This window comes from Zootoca vivipara, chromosome 11, assembly GCF_963506605.1.
Source record: "Zootoca vivipara chromosome 11, rZooViv1.1, whole genome shotgun sequence".
NCBI lineage: Eukaryota > Metazoa > Chordata > Lepidosauria > Squamata > Lacertidae > Zootoca > Zootoca vivipara.
In genome coordinates this window covers 5,510,276-5,526,517 of record NC_083286.1, presented here as the reverse complement: position 1 = coordinate 5,526,517, position 16,242 = coordinate 5,510,276, and the positions used below count along the sequence as shown (strand labels likewise).

The 16,242-nt window shown below is 40.7% G+C and overlaps 1 protein-coding gene across 8 annotated transcripts in view; it reads right to left on the bottom strand.

The window, feature by feature from the left end:
• Window positions 1-16,242, bottom strand: part of LOC118076889 (transducin-like enhancer protein 4) — a 133,719-nt gene that overhangs the window by 58,836 nt on the left and 58,641 nt on the right. For 6 of the 8 annotated variants that reach the window (XM_035100057.2, XM_060280067.1, XM_060280068.1 and 3 more), the window contains one exon: window positions 15,299-15,373. The exons of the other annotated variants lie outside the window; for them this stretch is intronic. In XM_035100057.2, the coding sequence (XP_034955948.1) occupies window positions 15,299-15,373 (75 nt within the window). The remainder of the gene's footprint in view (window positions 1-15,298; window positions 15,374-16,242) is intronic. 8 annotated transcript variants of the gene reach the window in all.

The following is a 16,242-nucleotide window of genomic DNA, read 5'->3' as shown; positions in this document are numbered from 1 at the left end:
CTGGTTGCAGCCACCGTTTTAAGTCCTTTAAGTGTCCTCAGCGGTACTTGAGCAAATTACTAAAGAAAATCTAATGTAGCAAAGCTTGGGTCCTCCTGTAGGCTTGCTCAATAATGCTGAAATAATTGGGCACTCTGCGCACGTTTAGTGATGCTCGAATGAAAAGCTAGAGGCCTGCCCTTGTACTCTTCTCTAGCTGCTGACTCTGTGTTGTGACAGGTTTATTTGAGTGGGACCGTGATGCATGCACCAGTAACTGCGCTGACAAGAGTTTAAAGTCATTTTTACCAGTACACTGGCAACACATAGAGAAAGCCCTTGAGAGGTTAGAATTGGAGTGCTTGACCTCAGCCAAGGCTGCATCAAGCTTTCTACTATACTAACCATTGTGGGGTAGATGGTTTGTTGATGCTGCCGAGTGAGAATCGTGGGGGGGGCGGGGGTGGGGGGGATACAGTGGTAGAAGGAAGAAATGTGTCATGCTCAATCTATCCTAACAGGGAACAGCTTCAGTTCACACTTGCCCAGACAATAGCCCCCCCCCGCCCCCCCTTTACTTACGATTCACAAAATGACTCTGAAATCAGCTTTCACTTTCACAAACCATGCTCTTTAAGCAAACTCACTCACTCTCTTTCTCTCTGTGTGTGTGTATCCAAGCTTTTAAGAAAGTTTAAAAAGGGGCAGGAACAACTTGCATTACCACCCCCAAATAACAGAAACAAAACACCCCATCAAAACTCCAAGACTTACCCCTGCCTATTATGTAAATGGGCAACACTGTACTGTGTTCAAATCTTAATACCTTTCAATCAAATTTATCATTTGAAAAAGGTAGCTAGATAGATAAATCTTTATTACGGTCACCGACCAGCACAGTAATTTACATTATACCATCAATGTTTAAAATATTTTTTTTTTAAAAAAAACTTTTTAAAATAAACTAAAACAACTTATCTAAAAGGATCAATCAACCTTTGATCCTTATTTTTATACTGATTATTTACTTTGCGCTATAAATTAGGATGGAATCTGCTTGGCTCTATTCAGTAGTTAATTTAAGAACTGTACTTCCTGAATTTTGATAGCATTTGCACAGAATCTTGCCACCATAGCAGTGACCTTTGGATTAGAGTCTGAAAGGAGCCATTTAATTTACAATTCTTCAGATCGTCCAGGTAACTCGTCAAATATCTTTAGGGTAGATTCGTTTCAGAGGTCTCTGTAAAAGGAGCAACGAAAAGATACATGGTGGTGGTCTCTATTTCTCCAGAACTGCACGGACAGAGACTGTCTTCTTGGGGAACTTGTCTAAACTTCCCATATAGAACCGCTGACGGCAGTATATGAAACCTGGCCAGAGTAAACGCCTTTCTGTGTGATGGTACAGTATCTCTAAATGGGTTAGATAATCAGCTGGAAGCGACAGATATCTTCGGTCTTCTGATATCAGGAAAGATGGAACTTTATTTAAATCATTCTGCCTCTCAATGTCAATTATTCTCTGTTTGACTATATTTTTGGCTATATTGTAATTACAGGAGAAGAGGTGAGTTTGTTGAAGGCCTATAATTTGTAACTCATTTTCAATGGCCCTAATCCATGGCGAACGATAGTTTTCTTTCAGTATCAACGGGACCAGGCCCTGAGGATTGTGATGTAATTTCAGCCATAGATTGCACACTTGTATCCAGATTTTTGCCTCCACCCGTATCATTCCTGTTTCTAACCATAAGGTGGCATTTGACACACAGGGAGGTGTTTGGAGTGCCACTCTAATAAACTTTGACTGGACTATTTCTAATTGGATTAAATTTGGGATTAAACTTGGATTAAATTTGAAAAAGATATATATTAAGCTACCATTCCCCCACCCCACCTCCACCGTTTCACCCTGGATTTAAATCAGATGCACAACCAGTTGCATCAGCTATTTTATTGTAACTTTTGGTTCTAAACCTTTGGAAAGGTTATCCTAGTTTGACTTCTGCTCAGACTAAAACTAGTACTTTAGCCGCGGAAGGAGTGCTGTGACAAAATTGCAAACCTAAGCCAACAGTTCCTGTTCAAGCTGAAATTAATGCTGAGGCCACATCAGTGTTACAGGGTGAACATTTCAAAATAAATATGTTTCATTGAGAAGTGTGATCCAATCAACTGTCCTATAAGAAATATGCAAAATAACTAAGCAAGTATTAGAAGTCACCCTAGAACTGGCCCTACTGAACATTTTCCAAGATGATAATGCCCACTCACATTATAAAGAGCTTATAACCCACCTACTTGCAGCAGCTAGAAACATCATAGCCAGACCTGTCAGGAGTGAACACGGACCACTGGCACCAAACCATATGGGAAACAGCCGTACTAGAAAAGCTAACCAATAAACTGAAACTAACACAGGGACAAATAGAAGAGGACACATTCGTCCCGGTATGGCTCCCCTTTATCACATACACAGCCCAACAAGACAACAACAAGAATCCACCGACAGCACACAAAGCAATATGGCTAACTTGACCCAACAATCTCCCCCCTCACAAATGCAAGCAAACCTCACTGCAGACAAACGCAGACAACCAACCACACTCTGCCCCGCAATCCCTCTCAATACCAAGGGAATATAATAAGCGAAGAGAAAGAGAACCTACCCAGTTGACGCTGACGCAAAACCCCACACGTACTCTATAGAAAAGAGTATGCTTCAGCACCCCACCCCACCCTTCTCTTCTTCCCCAACCTTATACTGTATACAATACTAATGTCTCATATCAAATTTAACTGATCTGTAGAAAAGACTCCACAACCTGAAAAAGAGATAATGCACATGCTTTCTAAACCAAGAAAATATACAACTTCCAATGTGTGCAGTTAAAAACAAGGCAGGACAAAGACATATTCTTTTTGACTTTATTATTTGTCTTCTCAATCTACCAAGCATATATCAGATAATCTAAGAATTGCGTTTCCCATAATGCCCAGATGCCTTGGATTCATCACATACAGGAGGAGGATCCCTGCAACCTGCACCCAGGCTCTCATCCTGTGTGTAGTAGTGTCCTCTCCCCCTGTCCTGCACATCGTGGGTTGAGATGCAGAGGCTCTAAGACAAGCATCTATTCTGAAAGGGCACCCAGTGGGTTCTAGAGGCCTCATTCTTTCTTAGAAAAATCTGGGGAAAGAACCAGATTCATTTATGATTGGATCATTAGAAATCACCAACTTTTTCAAGGAAATGCAACACTGAATTGAATTATATAATCAATGCTATCCTACCTTCCAACTATCTGGCTAGCTAATACAAATTAAGCAAATAGTGTCATCAGGGCAAATGTATTCTGTAATGGAGTGTGGCATCATATATTGGGCAGAGTCCTTTGGGCACTGCTATTTCTCCACAAACGTATACCCACCCTGTTATCTTAAAGGTATTCAAATAATATCCAGTCAATGTGAGCTCTTGAGCATGCGATACCAATATATCACCTTTATTATTTAATTGTAATTTAGAAGGCAAGTGAAATTAAGGGAGTCGTTATTTAATTATTTTTCTGGAACCAAATATCCTAATCAGGATTTCTGAGCTGAGGACCAGTTTCTCACTTCATATTTTGTAACCTGAAAGGAACGCCCAAGCTTTTCCTTAAAACAAATCGTATGAATGTAGGAGGTTTTAAAAACCTCAGAAACATGAGCCCAATCTTTCAGAATGTTTTTAAAAAGCATGTAGAGTTGCTCTCTTGACCAAAAACTCAGGTAATTTGTCTATTAATAAATATGTATGGCATTTTTTTAAAATTGGTATTAATCTCTAGGTACATAATACAAAATGAGAATCAACCTGACTTGGTGTGTTTTAAAGGGGAAGTGGGAAAACATGGAGGGAGTCAAAAAAAAGTTTACCATTGATTTCATTACCATTTCCTAACTAAGATATGAAATATTGATGGCAAGCTTAAATCTTCCAACTACATATCTAAAAAAGGATCAAATTAAAAGCACAATGTGCTTATAAACCATGGACAAATTAGCTTCTAATGTTCTCTTGTTAGAGTCAGCACATTCAGAAGTCTATTTTCCTGGAAAGGATTCAGGTTTCTACTGGATATCATCCAAGCAGTGCCATGCCAGAGTAATCTAGTGCTTTCCCCCTTATAGACCCTGAAAGCTCATTGCCATTATCCAAACAGCCCTAACATCCTCCTCCAACCCAGAGACATTTCTAATGTTAACTGACAAATTAATCTCTCGAAGACCTCACTTTATATCTCAGCCCACATGCATGCTGTACCGGTATGTATATCCTTTCAATGCTGCCTGGAAAATAGAGGCAACATCCAATTAAAATATTCTCATTAGTATTACTAGTCAAGTCACACTGCATACAAAAACAGCTACCAAGTGGAGGAAACCGAATTAGAGGAGAAAGAGGAAATAAGCAACCTAGAAAGCTACAAAACCTAGAAAGGGAAAAAAATAAATTATAAAATATCAAGCACTTTGACATAGAAATCCTTAATATTAAATTAACAGTAAACCAGCAGCCAAGATCCATTTCACTCACCCCAAAACCCTGCTTCTCTCTCTCTCTCTCTCTCTCTCTCTCTCTCTCTCTCACACACACACACACACTCACGCACACTTCAAAAATCATATTCCTTATAACATGTATGTTGAATATGCAGGGTTAGCACACATAGACTAACCACTACTCCTGCCTCCCATACTAGTATTGCCCTCCTGGACTTTATCATAGAATAAGAAATGTAAGAGGAAAAGTCAGTAGCATGTCTCCTTTCAGGGAAAAAAGTATGCTGAGAACATTAGCAAGAGGGGGGGAATCACAGGTTTAGAAGGCAGTCATTAGACATTGAACAGGACATAATGGGTTTCATATGATGGGTTTCATATGATGCTATAACCTCACCTCCCCCAATGCAGACTGGATTTTACTTGTTATCAATTAAGATTTTGTCTTCCTTAAAGAGATAACACACTTTCGGACAACTGGCCAAACTACCCAAGATATGAGAACAACACATCTATCTTCACTTCAATGGCTCTCAAGATGTGGGTTAATTAAGACAGTGTTTCTCAACCTTTTTTGGGCCAAGGCACACTTGTTCCATGAAAAAAATCACGAGGCACACCACCATTAAAAAAGTTAAAAAATTTAACTCTGTGCCGCCCTATATTGACTATATAATTATGACTGTAAGAAACACTTGCCAATTGCTGTGTTGGTTGCAATCTCCTGTAATAAGGCTTCACAAGCCGCTGATTTCTCTGCCAGCACAATCCTTTGCTCAGCAAGTTTCAGGTTGAGCTCATCCAGCCAGCTTCTTTAAGTTTGCCTAAAACCACCCTCCCGTGGTGGTGGCTGTTGAGAGCTGTGCTCGCCCCGCGTCGTGACCCGGCCGGCTTCCTTTCCGGCGGGTCAGCGCTGTTTATTGGCAGCCGCCAGGCACGGAACAATGCAAATCGCCCTTCTCGTCGCCGCACGTCGCGGCACACCAGCCAGCGTCTCGCGGCACACTAGTGTGCCGCGGAACAGCGGTTGAGAAACGCTGAATTAAGAGCTCCTGCAATGCCTACACTCACCTTAGAGTAACTAGGGTGTGCCCATATGTATTGACTAGGAAAGGAAATTAACTTATCGGATGCATCAACAAACCAACTAAGCCGTCTGCATTTTCCCCAGAGAGTTTTGCTTCCCTTCACACACCCCTTGCAAACCTTCAAAATGGCCAAGGGACTGAATAATCCTGTGCCCACTTTTTCTTTTAGTATTTCTGCATTTTAAATGTTAGGCTTTGCAATATTCATCAGAACAAAACCATCCACCCTACTGGTTCATTCCAGGATTACTTTGCCCTCCTATAACCAAGTTTAGCGTACAACAAGAATAAAAACGAATAAAGCTAATGTACACAACAAAACAAACAAACAAACAAACAAACAAAGTGTAAAATGTACAAAAGCAGCATAAGAGCAGTGGCAAAAACAAAGGAAACAAGTGAGAAAGGCCTAGAAAAATAATAAAGATATTTCCCAGTGGATGAAATTTAATCAAAGCAGGTATTATATTGTTCATTTAGACTATCTTTGAAATGCAGCAAAACACAACCCCAATATGAGAAAACCTGGAACTGTCTTGCCTGGGAAAATGGCTGATAACCAGAATTCTTCTGAATTAGCATCACTATGTGCAGAGCTATTCAGAAGTCTTATTCCCAGTAATATAACCTTAATTTTTGAACCAGATGATGAAGGGGGGAAACCCTTCATGACAAGTGCTATGATCCACCAAGAATTTATTAAGCCTATTTAGGCAGTGTACTAAGCTACTGCAAGTGAAATTTTCAAATTTTAATTTAAAATCTCCAAATAGGATAGTATAATATGCAACTGCAGACACTTTGAGCCATGCCACTGCACCTGTTTCATACTGTGATTAAATAAGATATGACATATTTCAGCGTTTCCTAAAACATGAAACAAAAGACAACATGAAACAGACACACCATTATGTCAACCCCTTCTTCTGCCTTCCCGCCATAACAATCTGTATACAGTATACAGCAGGTGGCCAATTTGTTTTACAGCCTTTAAGCTCCGAGCACAGCTTAATATAGGCAGAGCCTTTGATCAAACAATAAAAAGCCAGAAAAATAAGTGATTGCTGCACAGAGGTCACAGTCTATTACTAATTTATACAACACCCTCCCCGGCTCTCAGAGGTTGGCAGCTCCGAACACGCACACATTCGGTGGGAATTACTTTACTAAACAAACTGAAATTGTAACCATCCATAATTTACAGGGAAAATGCGACTTTCCCCTCCCTGCGCATTAAATCAAAACGTTCAGAATCAACGGGGACAGTCAAATCCTCTTCCCTGTGTAGATTCAGGAGGAGACACTCTTAGCTGGCATAAATCAAGGTACTCAGTGGAGCTGCGCCAAATTATGCCATCCCAAAGCCTAGCCCTTATTTCTTAACCTTTGTTTCAGATCAAAGACCCAAAGAGTAAACTCATTTGAAAGGCAAAAAGCAGCCCCTTCACACAGTCAGAAATTCCTCCTTGCGTTAAGCACCAGTGCAAAAATGCATTAGCATTTAGCAGCATGAGCCATGGACCAGTGGCGCCATGGGGATAATAACATGCACCGATGCTAAGTTTTTATTAGAACTTGTATGCACTTATCTGTACCACATGGCTATCCAGAGATTTCCACTTCCCTCTCAAACCCCAAACATCTCAGAAAACATAGAAAGGAGGTGGCACGTTAAATACTAATCAAAAGAAGAAACATTATATTACAAAAAGCTTTAACCAATGTGCTGCCCACTTTTAAAAAATAATAAAGAAAAATACTGGAAAATGAGGAACACAGAGACATTTCAATCTCAAACACAGAAAGGATTCTTTGTACATCAAGAGCATTGATGGGGGGGGGAATTAAATCTACTAATTATATGCAATATAAAAGCTTGCCATTCACTTTTAACACATTTTTAATTTTCCAAAGCAAGTAAATATAATTGTATTAATAAAACAAAATGCTTAAAGGTTAAACCAGACTGTTTTAAAAATTATACACATATATGTATACTATATATATATATATATGTATGAGAGAAACAGTACAGGCAAAATCATTTAAATCATTTCCTTAGTAATACAAGTAATATTTAAATAGATTTAATAGTACTGCTCCAAACCAGTGAATTATGAGTTTAAAACCTATTAAAATGTAATGTTTTTTTTCCCTGAGCTGAGGGGAGAGAGATTTAAATCCACTGAATTTTAATATTTCAGCTTGAGCTGCAGGAGGTAGAGAGAGTCCAAATGAACTATTCCATCAGCACCATTCAAGCATGAACATTTTAATCAGTTTTACTTCCTTGGAGTTCTCTAACACAGTTTACGCTGTCATTCTGAAAGCACTTAACACAGAGAGTGTGAAAAACCACCAAGGCTTGTTATTGCCTTCACAATTGATAGCAAATAATTTTGCAGGCTTCCTATCATTAAAGTGTCACTGCTAAAAATTGAGGTTCAGCACTTCTTGTGCTAAATTGTATTTTTTGGAACATCGCTGCATACCTGGTTCTTACATTTTTGCTACATTTCCCTCTGTGATAAACAAGCACAAGTGCAAGGTTCCACTTGTATGCAACATAAATAGGGGTATGTGGCAACGGTGTGTGTGTGTGTGTGTGTGTGTGTGTGTGTGTGTGTGCGCGCGCGTGTATGAGGATACACAAACACATTTAAAGACAAATGATCACTACCTCCAGAATTGACGGAGGGGGAGCACTGAACAGCCACCAATTTATTTAAGTTCCAAGTTACTACTCCACTTTTAAAAAGTGTGGCAATTACTAGTCCAGTGGATTTCTGCTAGCCCTGCACCCCCAAAGTGTTCTGTCTACATAATAAGTAAAAATGAAATCCTTATGTTAAAACAGAAATTAAAAAGGTAAAGGTAAAGGGACCCCTGACCATTAGGTCCAGTCGTGACCCTCTTATTACAAAAAATTGTTTGTACCTTTGATCGCTGACATCACAATCTATTCTACATGTCTTTATGGAGCCAACATAAAATTTATTTCCTGCTTTACATTTCAGCATCAGACTATAATTAATGGCCAGCTGCTGTTGCTCACATGCAGTAAATTAAACCTTGTACAGTATATTAAACCTCTTTCCATCTGCCATGGATGCTTTAGCTGAGATTCCTGCATTGCAGGGGGTTGGACTAGATGACCCTTGGGAGTACCTTCCAATTCTATGATTCTAAGTAAACTACAGCCAATCAGTTTCAGCCTGGGTCATCTATACTAACTGCTTATCACAGTGGTTGTGATCCAGAGAGATGTTTTATTTTGTAACACTTTCCCGCTTCCAGCAACAGATCCCAATGTCCTCTCCCAAACTGCTTTTGAAACACCCCAACTTCAAAAAGCAGTTTACCACGTGAAATAGGGAGCTGATGGACAGTTGACATTTTTGAAATACAGTTTGGTAGTTCTTTGATCCAGGTCAATATGTACAAATAGTTTCTAAATTGTTTCCCTCATACTTCCACACTTACTTCCATATTCTTCTCTGTCCCTCTCTATTACTCTAAATCAGGGGTCAGCAAACTTTTTCCGCATAGGGCCGGTCCACTGTCCCTCAGACCTTGTGGAGGGCTGGACTACCTACCTACCTACCTACCTATATATAAATTCCTATGCACACTGCGAGGGGGTCAAGTAGTCCTCCTCCCCACCCCACCCCACCCCCAACCGCCTTCTCAGTTTGCCACCTGCCTCATTCACCAAAGGGTTGGTGGCAGTGGCGCAAAACGGGCTTCCTCCCCACCTGGAGAAAGAAGGCATTGTGCTTACCTTCCCAGGGGCTTCCGCCCCCGCCACTTCTTCTTCTTCTTCTCGTGAAGCGGGTAGGCAGAGGGAGCTCATCTGCTCCGCTCTCTGGCCCACGGGAGCACCAGGGCCATGGCAACAGGAGGAAGACGCCGAGTGGCGGCAGCTCTGCCAATCAAACGCCACACCTAGTTTACCCCTGCATGGTACGGGGACGTCTCTGCCAATCCAACACTGAGGAGGTAAACCAGGCGCGGTGTTTGATTGGTAGAGCAGCCGCCGCTCAACCTCTTCCACCCATCGCCATCGCTGGGAGTCACGGGTTCCGGCTTCACGGCATGGGCCAGATTTAGCACCAGGTGGGCTTGATCCGGCCTGGGGGCTGTAGTTTGCTGACCCCCTACTCTAAATCCCTTTCTTCACCTATCCATCTCTCATTCTAATGACACATTAGTAAAGGGGCCCCTGACCATCAGGTCCAGTCATGTCCGACTCTGGGGTTGCGGCGCTCATCTCGCTCTATAGGCCGAGGGAGCCGGCGTTTGTCCGCAGACAGCTTCCAGGTCATGTGGCCAGCATGACAAAGCTGATTCTGGAGAACCAGAGCAGTGCACGGAAACGCCGTTTACCTTCCTGCCGGAGCGGTTCCTATTTATCTACTTGCACTTTGATGTGCTTTCGAACTGCTAGGTGGGCAGGAGCTGGGACTGAGCAACGGGAGCTCACCCCATTGCAGGGATTTGAACCACCGACCTTCTGATCAGCAAGCCCTAGGCTCAGTGGTTTAACCCACAGCGCCACCTGGGTCCCTAATGACACATTAATTAGGGTTTAACATTGTGTTTTTTAAGATGCTGCCCCTGCCTCCTTGAGAGGGGGCACAGCAAACAACTTCTCATCCTGTCTTCTCCTTTCCATCCCCAGTTTATATTATTATAATCATCATTAAGGTCAGTACTATCAATACTACTGATCATGATAGATACCTATCTTTTACCTCACCTTTTCCTTTTCTTCAACAACTTCTCTCTGGTCCTTTGCCCTCAGAGAAGAAAGGCCCCTTCCTTCTCTCCCCCTGCCATACTTCTCTGCCTCCTGACTACCTTTACTGGCCCTGGTCCACTGAAGAAGCCCCAGCCCTCAGGCACAAACAGAAGGAGCTCTTCCTCTTGCAGAAGGGTAACTCGGGATACTCACGGTAGACTCTAACCCATTTTATGTAAAAGCACACCAGAAAAAAGGAAAGAGTCATAGACCAATAGCATTTAGCTGCACAGACAACTCCAGCCAAAACATTTCAGTGAAGAGCAGTAGTTCTGGAGGGGGCATTAAATGTTTCTATATGTGTAGCTTGGAATAAAAACTCTGGAATGTGAACAGTGACAAAGTAGTTTTGCCTCAAATGGGTTCTGTTATAATTATAACAGTGATGTTTCCCCCAGAAATCCTTCTCCCCACCCCCTTTCATTTTCCCTGAAAAACAAATTTTAAGAAGGATGGCTAATATTTAACTTGTGACAATCTGTCAGTAATTTTCAATGGAACATGACCTGTGAAAGAAGTCATTATAAGTGTTTCATTCCATTAAACACAACTAGTTTACTGTCAAGAGAACAACCCGTCTCTCCGTGTTTCAAGTTCACTTCAGCATTCCACATTTAAATGGCATGGATCAGTGGTTTGGTTCATTTACCAATGAAGGAAGAATATTGCAAAGTTAACAAGGTGTTTCATTAGGTTTCACAAAATCCTAGCATCAAGGTATGAAGGATCTACAACGTACTACAAACACATGTTCACAAAATACTGAACTACATCACAGAATTCCTTTAGATCAATCCTTGATTACCCCATATATCTTCCATGTATTTTATTCTACAAAGAACTGCACTTTCTTTCGCTCACATTTCTATGTATGTGTATCATTTACACCCTGCCTTTTTCTACCGAGGCACCCCAAAATATGGATATTAATGAAGCACTATTATTTTGTATTATTTTGTATAGGGACCCAGGTGGCGCTGTGGGTTAAACCATAGAGCCTAGGGCTTGCTGATCAGAAGGTTGGCGGTTCGAATCCCTGTGACGGGGTGAGCTCCCGTTGCTTGGTCCCAGCTCCTGCCAACCTAGCAGTTCAAAAGCACGTCAAAGTGCAAGTAGATAAATAGGTACCACTGCGGCGGGAAGGTAAACAGCGTTTCCGTGTGCTGCTCTGGTTTTGTCATGCTGGCCACATGATCTGGAAGCTATACGCCGGCTCCCTCGGCCAATAATGTGAGATGAGCGCACAACCCCAGAGTCGGTCACGACTGAACCTAATGATCAGGGGTCCCTTTACCTTTTTATTATTTTGTATACAGAGGTTTTTTTAATTAAAAAATAAGTGATGAAAATGGCTGAGGGAGAAGAATGAGTTTCGCCCCAGCCCTGTGAATGTCCAAATTCAGTTAAAACAAAATTAAAAAATTCCTTCCAGTAGCACCTTAGAGATCAACTAAGTTTGTCATTGGTATGAGCTTTCGTGTAAGGGTCTGGTGACTTCTGTTTCAGTGTATCTGAAGAAGTGTGCATGCACACGAAAGCTCATGCCAATGACAAACTTAGTTGGTCTCTAAGGTGCTACTGGAAGGAATTTTTTATTTTGTTTCGACTACGTCAGACCAACACAGCTACCTACCTGTAACTAAAACAAATTCAGTTAAAACAGCCACCTAGCGAGGATAAACTCTCCTACGTGCTCAGTGAAATTAAACACATTTTGCAAGACCATGTTATTCTCATATTTCTTCATTTAAATACATATAACCACGTAGGGTATCTAAATTAGTTTGAAAGGCTGTAGCTCCAGCTGGTAGCAAGCAGCCAGAGGGGAAGCATTCATTTGGTGCAGTTTGGAGTTCACAGTAGCACAGTGAAATTAAAAGGAAGATTTTCACTGAAACTCCACACAAGAGTTTAAAAATGAAATTAAACAAAAACTACACACACTGGACTACAAGATGCATGTCCATCAACTAAAACAATGTTGAGTAGTTTAAAAAAAAGTCTAACAATCAGAGTAAAGCAAGGCTCACACTCTCATAATTTTACATAAAAAGCACTTACATTAAGAAAAAAATCAGACCTTTTGCAATTTATTTTATTCAAAGAATATTTAGATAGCAGTAGTTTTATTAGGTAATGAAAACTAATTGGGAAATTATTCATCTTCTAGTCTCCCCACTGGAGCGTAAAAGACATATAACAAATGTTATTCATGATTCGACACAACCTACTCTGTCTGATTCATCTCCTCCTTTCTAAGGGGCACTTCAGAGGAAATAAAGGTTACTCTTTCCCATTTATATTTTTTAATTGACTGCTGGTATTTTCTTGTGGTCAGAGGGATAGGAAAGAACACTCAAAATAGCCTATTAAGAAAAACAAGCTACAATCAGACCACGCTCTACACTACTGTCAGCCAGGATCAGAGTGCCCTTACTTCCTTGTTAAAAGATAGAAGCATAAATGAAGGAATATCTTCACTACAGATTGATTATTCCGCAACCCTTATCCACATCTTCACTCAGCAATTTGAATTTTAATGAAAGTAAATGGAATAATTAGCATTTCAAAGCGTGTTTGATACAGTGCATTTTTAAAGGGAGACTTTTATGTATATTCAATACACAAAAGGGGGGAAAGCATTTGCGAGTGGGCAAAAAAAGGAGAGGCACACTGGTAAGGTCTCCATTAGAATAACTTAAACAATTGCTTGAACTAACTGAATAATTACAGATGTGAATCATGGGGCTATTAGTGATTTTTCCTCACCTTTATTTTATATGGTACTTCTGAACAACCAACTGTTTTATCAGTCTTTAGAAGTGAATCATAAAAAGTTTCCCCCTCCTCCTTTGTTTAAAGGGAGCCCGTTAAATGTTGCTACTGTGTGCCCAATGTTTGAAATTCAGGAGGCAGCATTTAACATTTCATATTAAATTTACTGGGACAAAATCTTGTCCCAGTTGATGCCAAGGAGGAGCCCACCAGTTCTCAAGGAAATAAAAAGCCAACTGAAATGTAATGATAGATGGCCACTACAAGTCATAATTACCCAATCCCTTATTCCTAGATAATTCTGCAGGAAAAAAACCAACAACCCACCTTTGCCTTGGAATATGACTTATGGCTTTCCATAAAACTAAGTATGAATTTGGGATGGCAGAAACTTGGAACTAGCTACAAAGAAAGGCACTAGTGCGCAAGTGGAAAGTGATTCCATATGAGCAGGTTTTGCTTCTTGTGCCACATTGAATTTGATCTAAAATATCAACCTCAAGCTCTTTGGAGTACAAGGGGCTGGTGGGAAAAATATCCTCGGTGTGGGCACAGAGCCCTGCGTGTGGCACTTTGAGTCCTTGCTACAAAATACTTTACAATTATTTCGGGTCAAAACAACCCAAATGATATTTGCAAAGAGGCCCAAAAGGCATGCTGGAATTGTTAAACGGAATCAAAGCAACATGAAAAAACGAGGTGCTCTACCATGGTATAATGGCTGACCAGCCAAAGCAGCCCTTTTAGTTGTCTAACTAAAATAGGGCACATGGGGGGGGGCGCTTTGTTTCCAGGATTCAATAGCACCATTTCTTCTAGAGGCGTTTTTTAAAAAGAGGTGCGCAAAACAACAAGCAAAAAAGTCAAAGGGTTTACGCTATGCAAAGTCAAGACACAATCAGTGTGCAGTTTACTGATCATATTTGGATAGCTTTGAAATGCATCTTGAGGTTTGCACAGATGTTCCTTTAGCCTCTTTCTTCATTCACAGAAGCCATTCTCCACCCTAAGCTATGAGACGTGCATTCAGAAAACAATCAGATCTGATGGTTAATTTTGAAAAGACTTATTTCCTGTGGCTGATGGCTTCTTGTTGTTTTTATGTATTTTAATGTTTAATCAATGTTTACTAATCTTTTAGATATTAATTTTTATCTTGTAAATGACATGACTTAAAAACACACACAACCTTTTTTCCCTATTTCTTTACAACCACCTTGAGAACTCTGGCTTGAGAGGTGGGTTGCAATTTTGAAAAATAAGTAAAACCAAATGCATAGTTTGCAGGAGCACATGAGATAAAAACTACAGTCGTACCTTGGCTCCCGAATGCCTTGCAAGTCAAACGTTTTGGCTCCCAAAAGCCGCAAACCCAGAAGTGAGTGTTCCGGTCTGCAAACATTCTTTGGAACCAAATGTCCAACATGGCTTCCTATTGGCTGCAGGAGCTTCCTGCAGCCAATTGGAAGCCGCGCCTTGGTTTCCAAACGTTTGGGAAGTCGAATGAACTTCTAGAATGGATTCCGTTCGACTTCCAAGGTACCACTGTACTGCAAATCCTACTTGTTCTTCTACGATGGCAGCTTCCACATCCTCAAAAGAAGTACATTTCAGATTGTGGAACTTGCTACAGCAGATGTCTCAGTTCACACATTACATCTTGATGCCCAAAGATACTTCCAGTGAGTAAATGAGGGGCTGAAAGTAAAATATAAGGCTGGCAAAGCTCTCCACCAGATAGGAGCTTCTTCTGTCAATTTGGTTGTCAGTCTTTTGAGCTTTGACACATTTAAAAAGAAATGAGTTGGAAAAATGAAAATAAGAAATAGCTACACGGTCAGCAGAATTCTTTTGTTTACCATCTGGCTTGTTACGAAGTTTTAAAAGCACAGTGTATATGTATATATTGTTAGGTGGGCTGCTTGATCAATTTGTAGAAGCACAGATTAACCAGTGCTTGGATCCACTGCTGTCCAATTTATTTCTGACCAGCTGAGAACTAAACTTCACAACAAAAAGCAGAGTTTGGAGGGGGGGGAGGGAAGAAAGAAAGTGAACTAATTTTAAAAAAGACTATGAAAGCTAAAATGGAAAGACCACATACCCCAATGATTGCGTTCAGTTCTGCCATGGTCACTTGCTTGGCACGTTCCACAGCCTGCACCACTTGTTGCTGGTGCTATAAATGAAGATCAGAAACAGAATAAAATTATTTGCTTTCTAGTGAATCAAGCACAGAATTTCCTATTTGCTTCTCTCCTTTAAAAATAAGCTTTTTTTTAAAAAAAAAAAAAAACCTCTTTAGATTGCATGCAGGCCTGAAATAATATGTGCCTTACAGAGCAAGAATTCTGGGTGGATTTGTAAGATAGCTCGAGGTGAGGGTTTATTTTATCCAGACCAAGTAATTAACTGGAATTCAGCTTTCATCTCTCTGCCCAGAGAGAACTCTCTGCTCCAAATGGGCAACAGCAGCATACCAATCTTTTTGACTTAAGAGGACAGTGCAGTCCTCAACTGCAAGAATTGTTCTCTAGGCATAAGACAGCAAAATGTTGTGAACAAAGTGATGCATTTCAAAAACAAGGAGTGCATTTGGGCACCCACCCACCCACCAACCATGTTATTTCCTTGTCAGAAGAGCAAACGTTAGTTCTAATTCTCCCTGACTTGTGCACTTGACTGCTTACTTTGATATAAATATATCCCTTAACTTGCTTCAGCTTTAAATTTATTTATTCCAATAAAGGGGTTAATCCAGACTTGAAGCAATTAAATGAGAGGGGGGAGGGGGGAAAGAGGAGGAGAGCGAGAGAGTCAGCTTAAAACACCCTGGCCTTTCATCTGTATGTAAACAAGGCAAAGACAAGCTTGCTAATTTAGGATTACAAGTCTGGAGACAAGAAGACACAGGCCTTGGCACATTTAAAGAAGCTTTGCTATAGGGAAAAATACATGTTGAATCTTTGTTCATATTTCAATCAAAATGTGAAAGCCTTTGGCTGTTTCGATCACCAGAGCCGTGATTAAGGCTAAGGCTGAGATTCT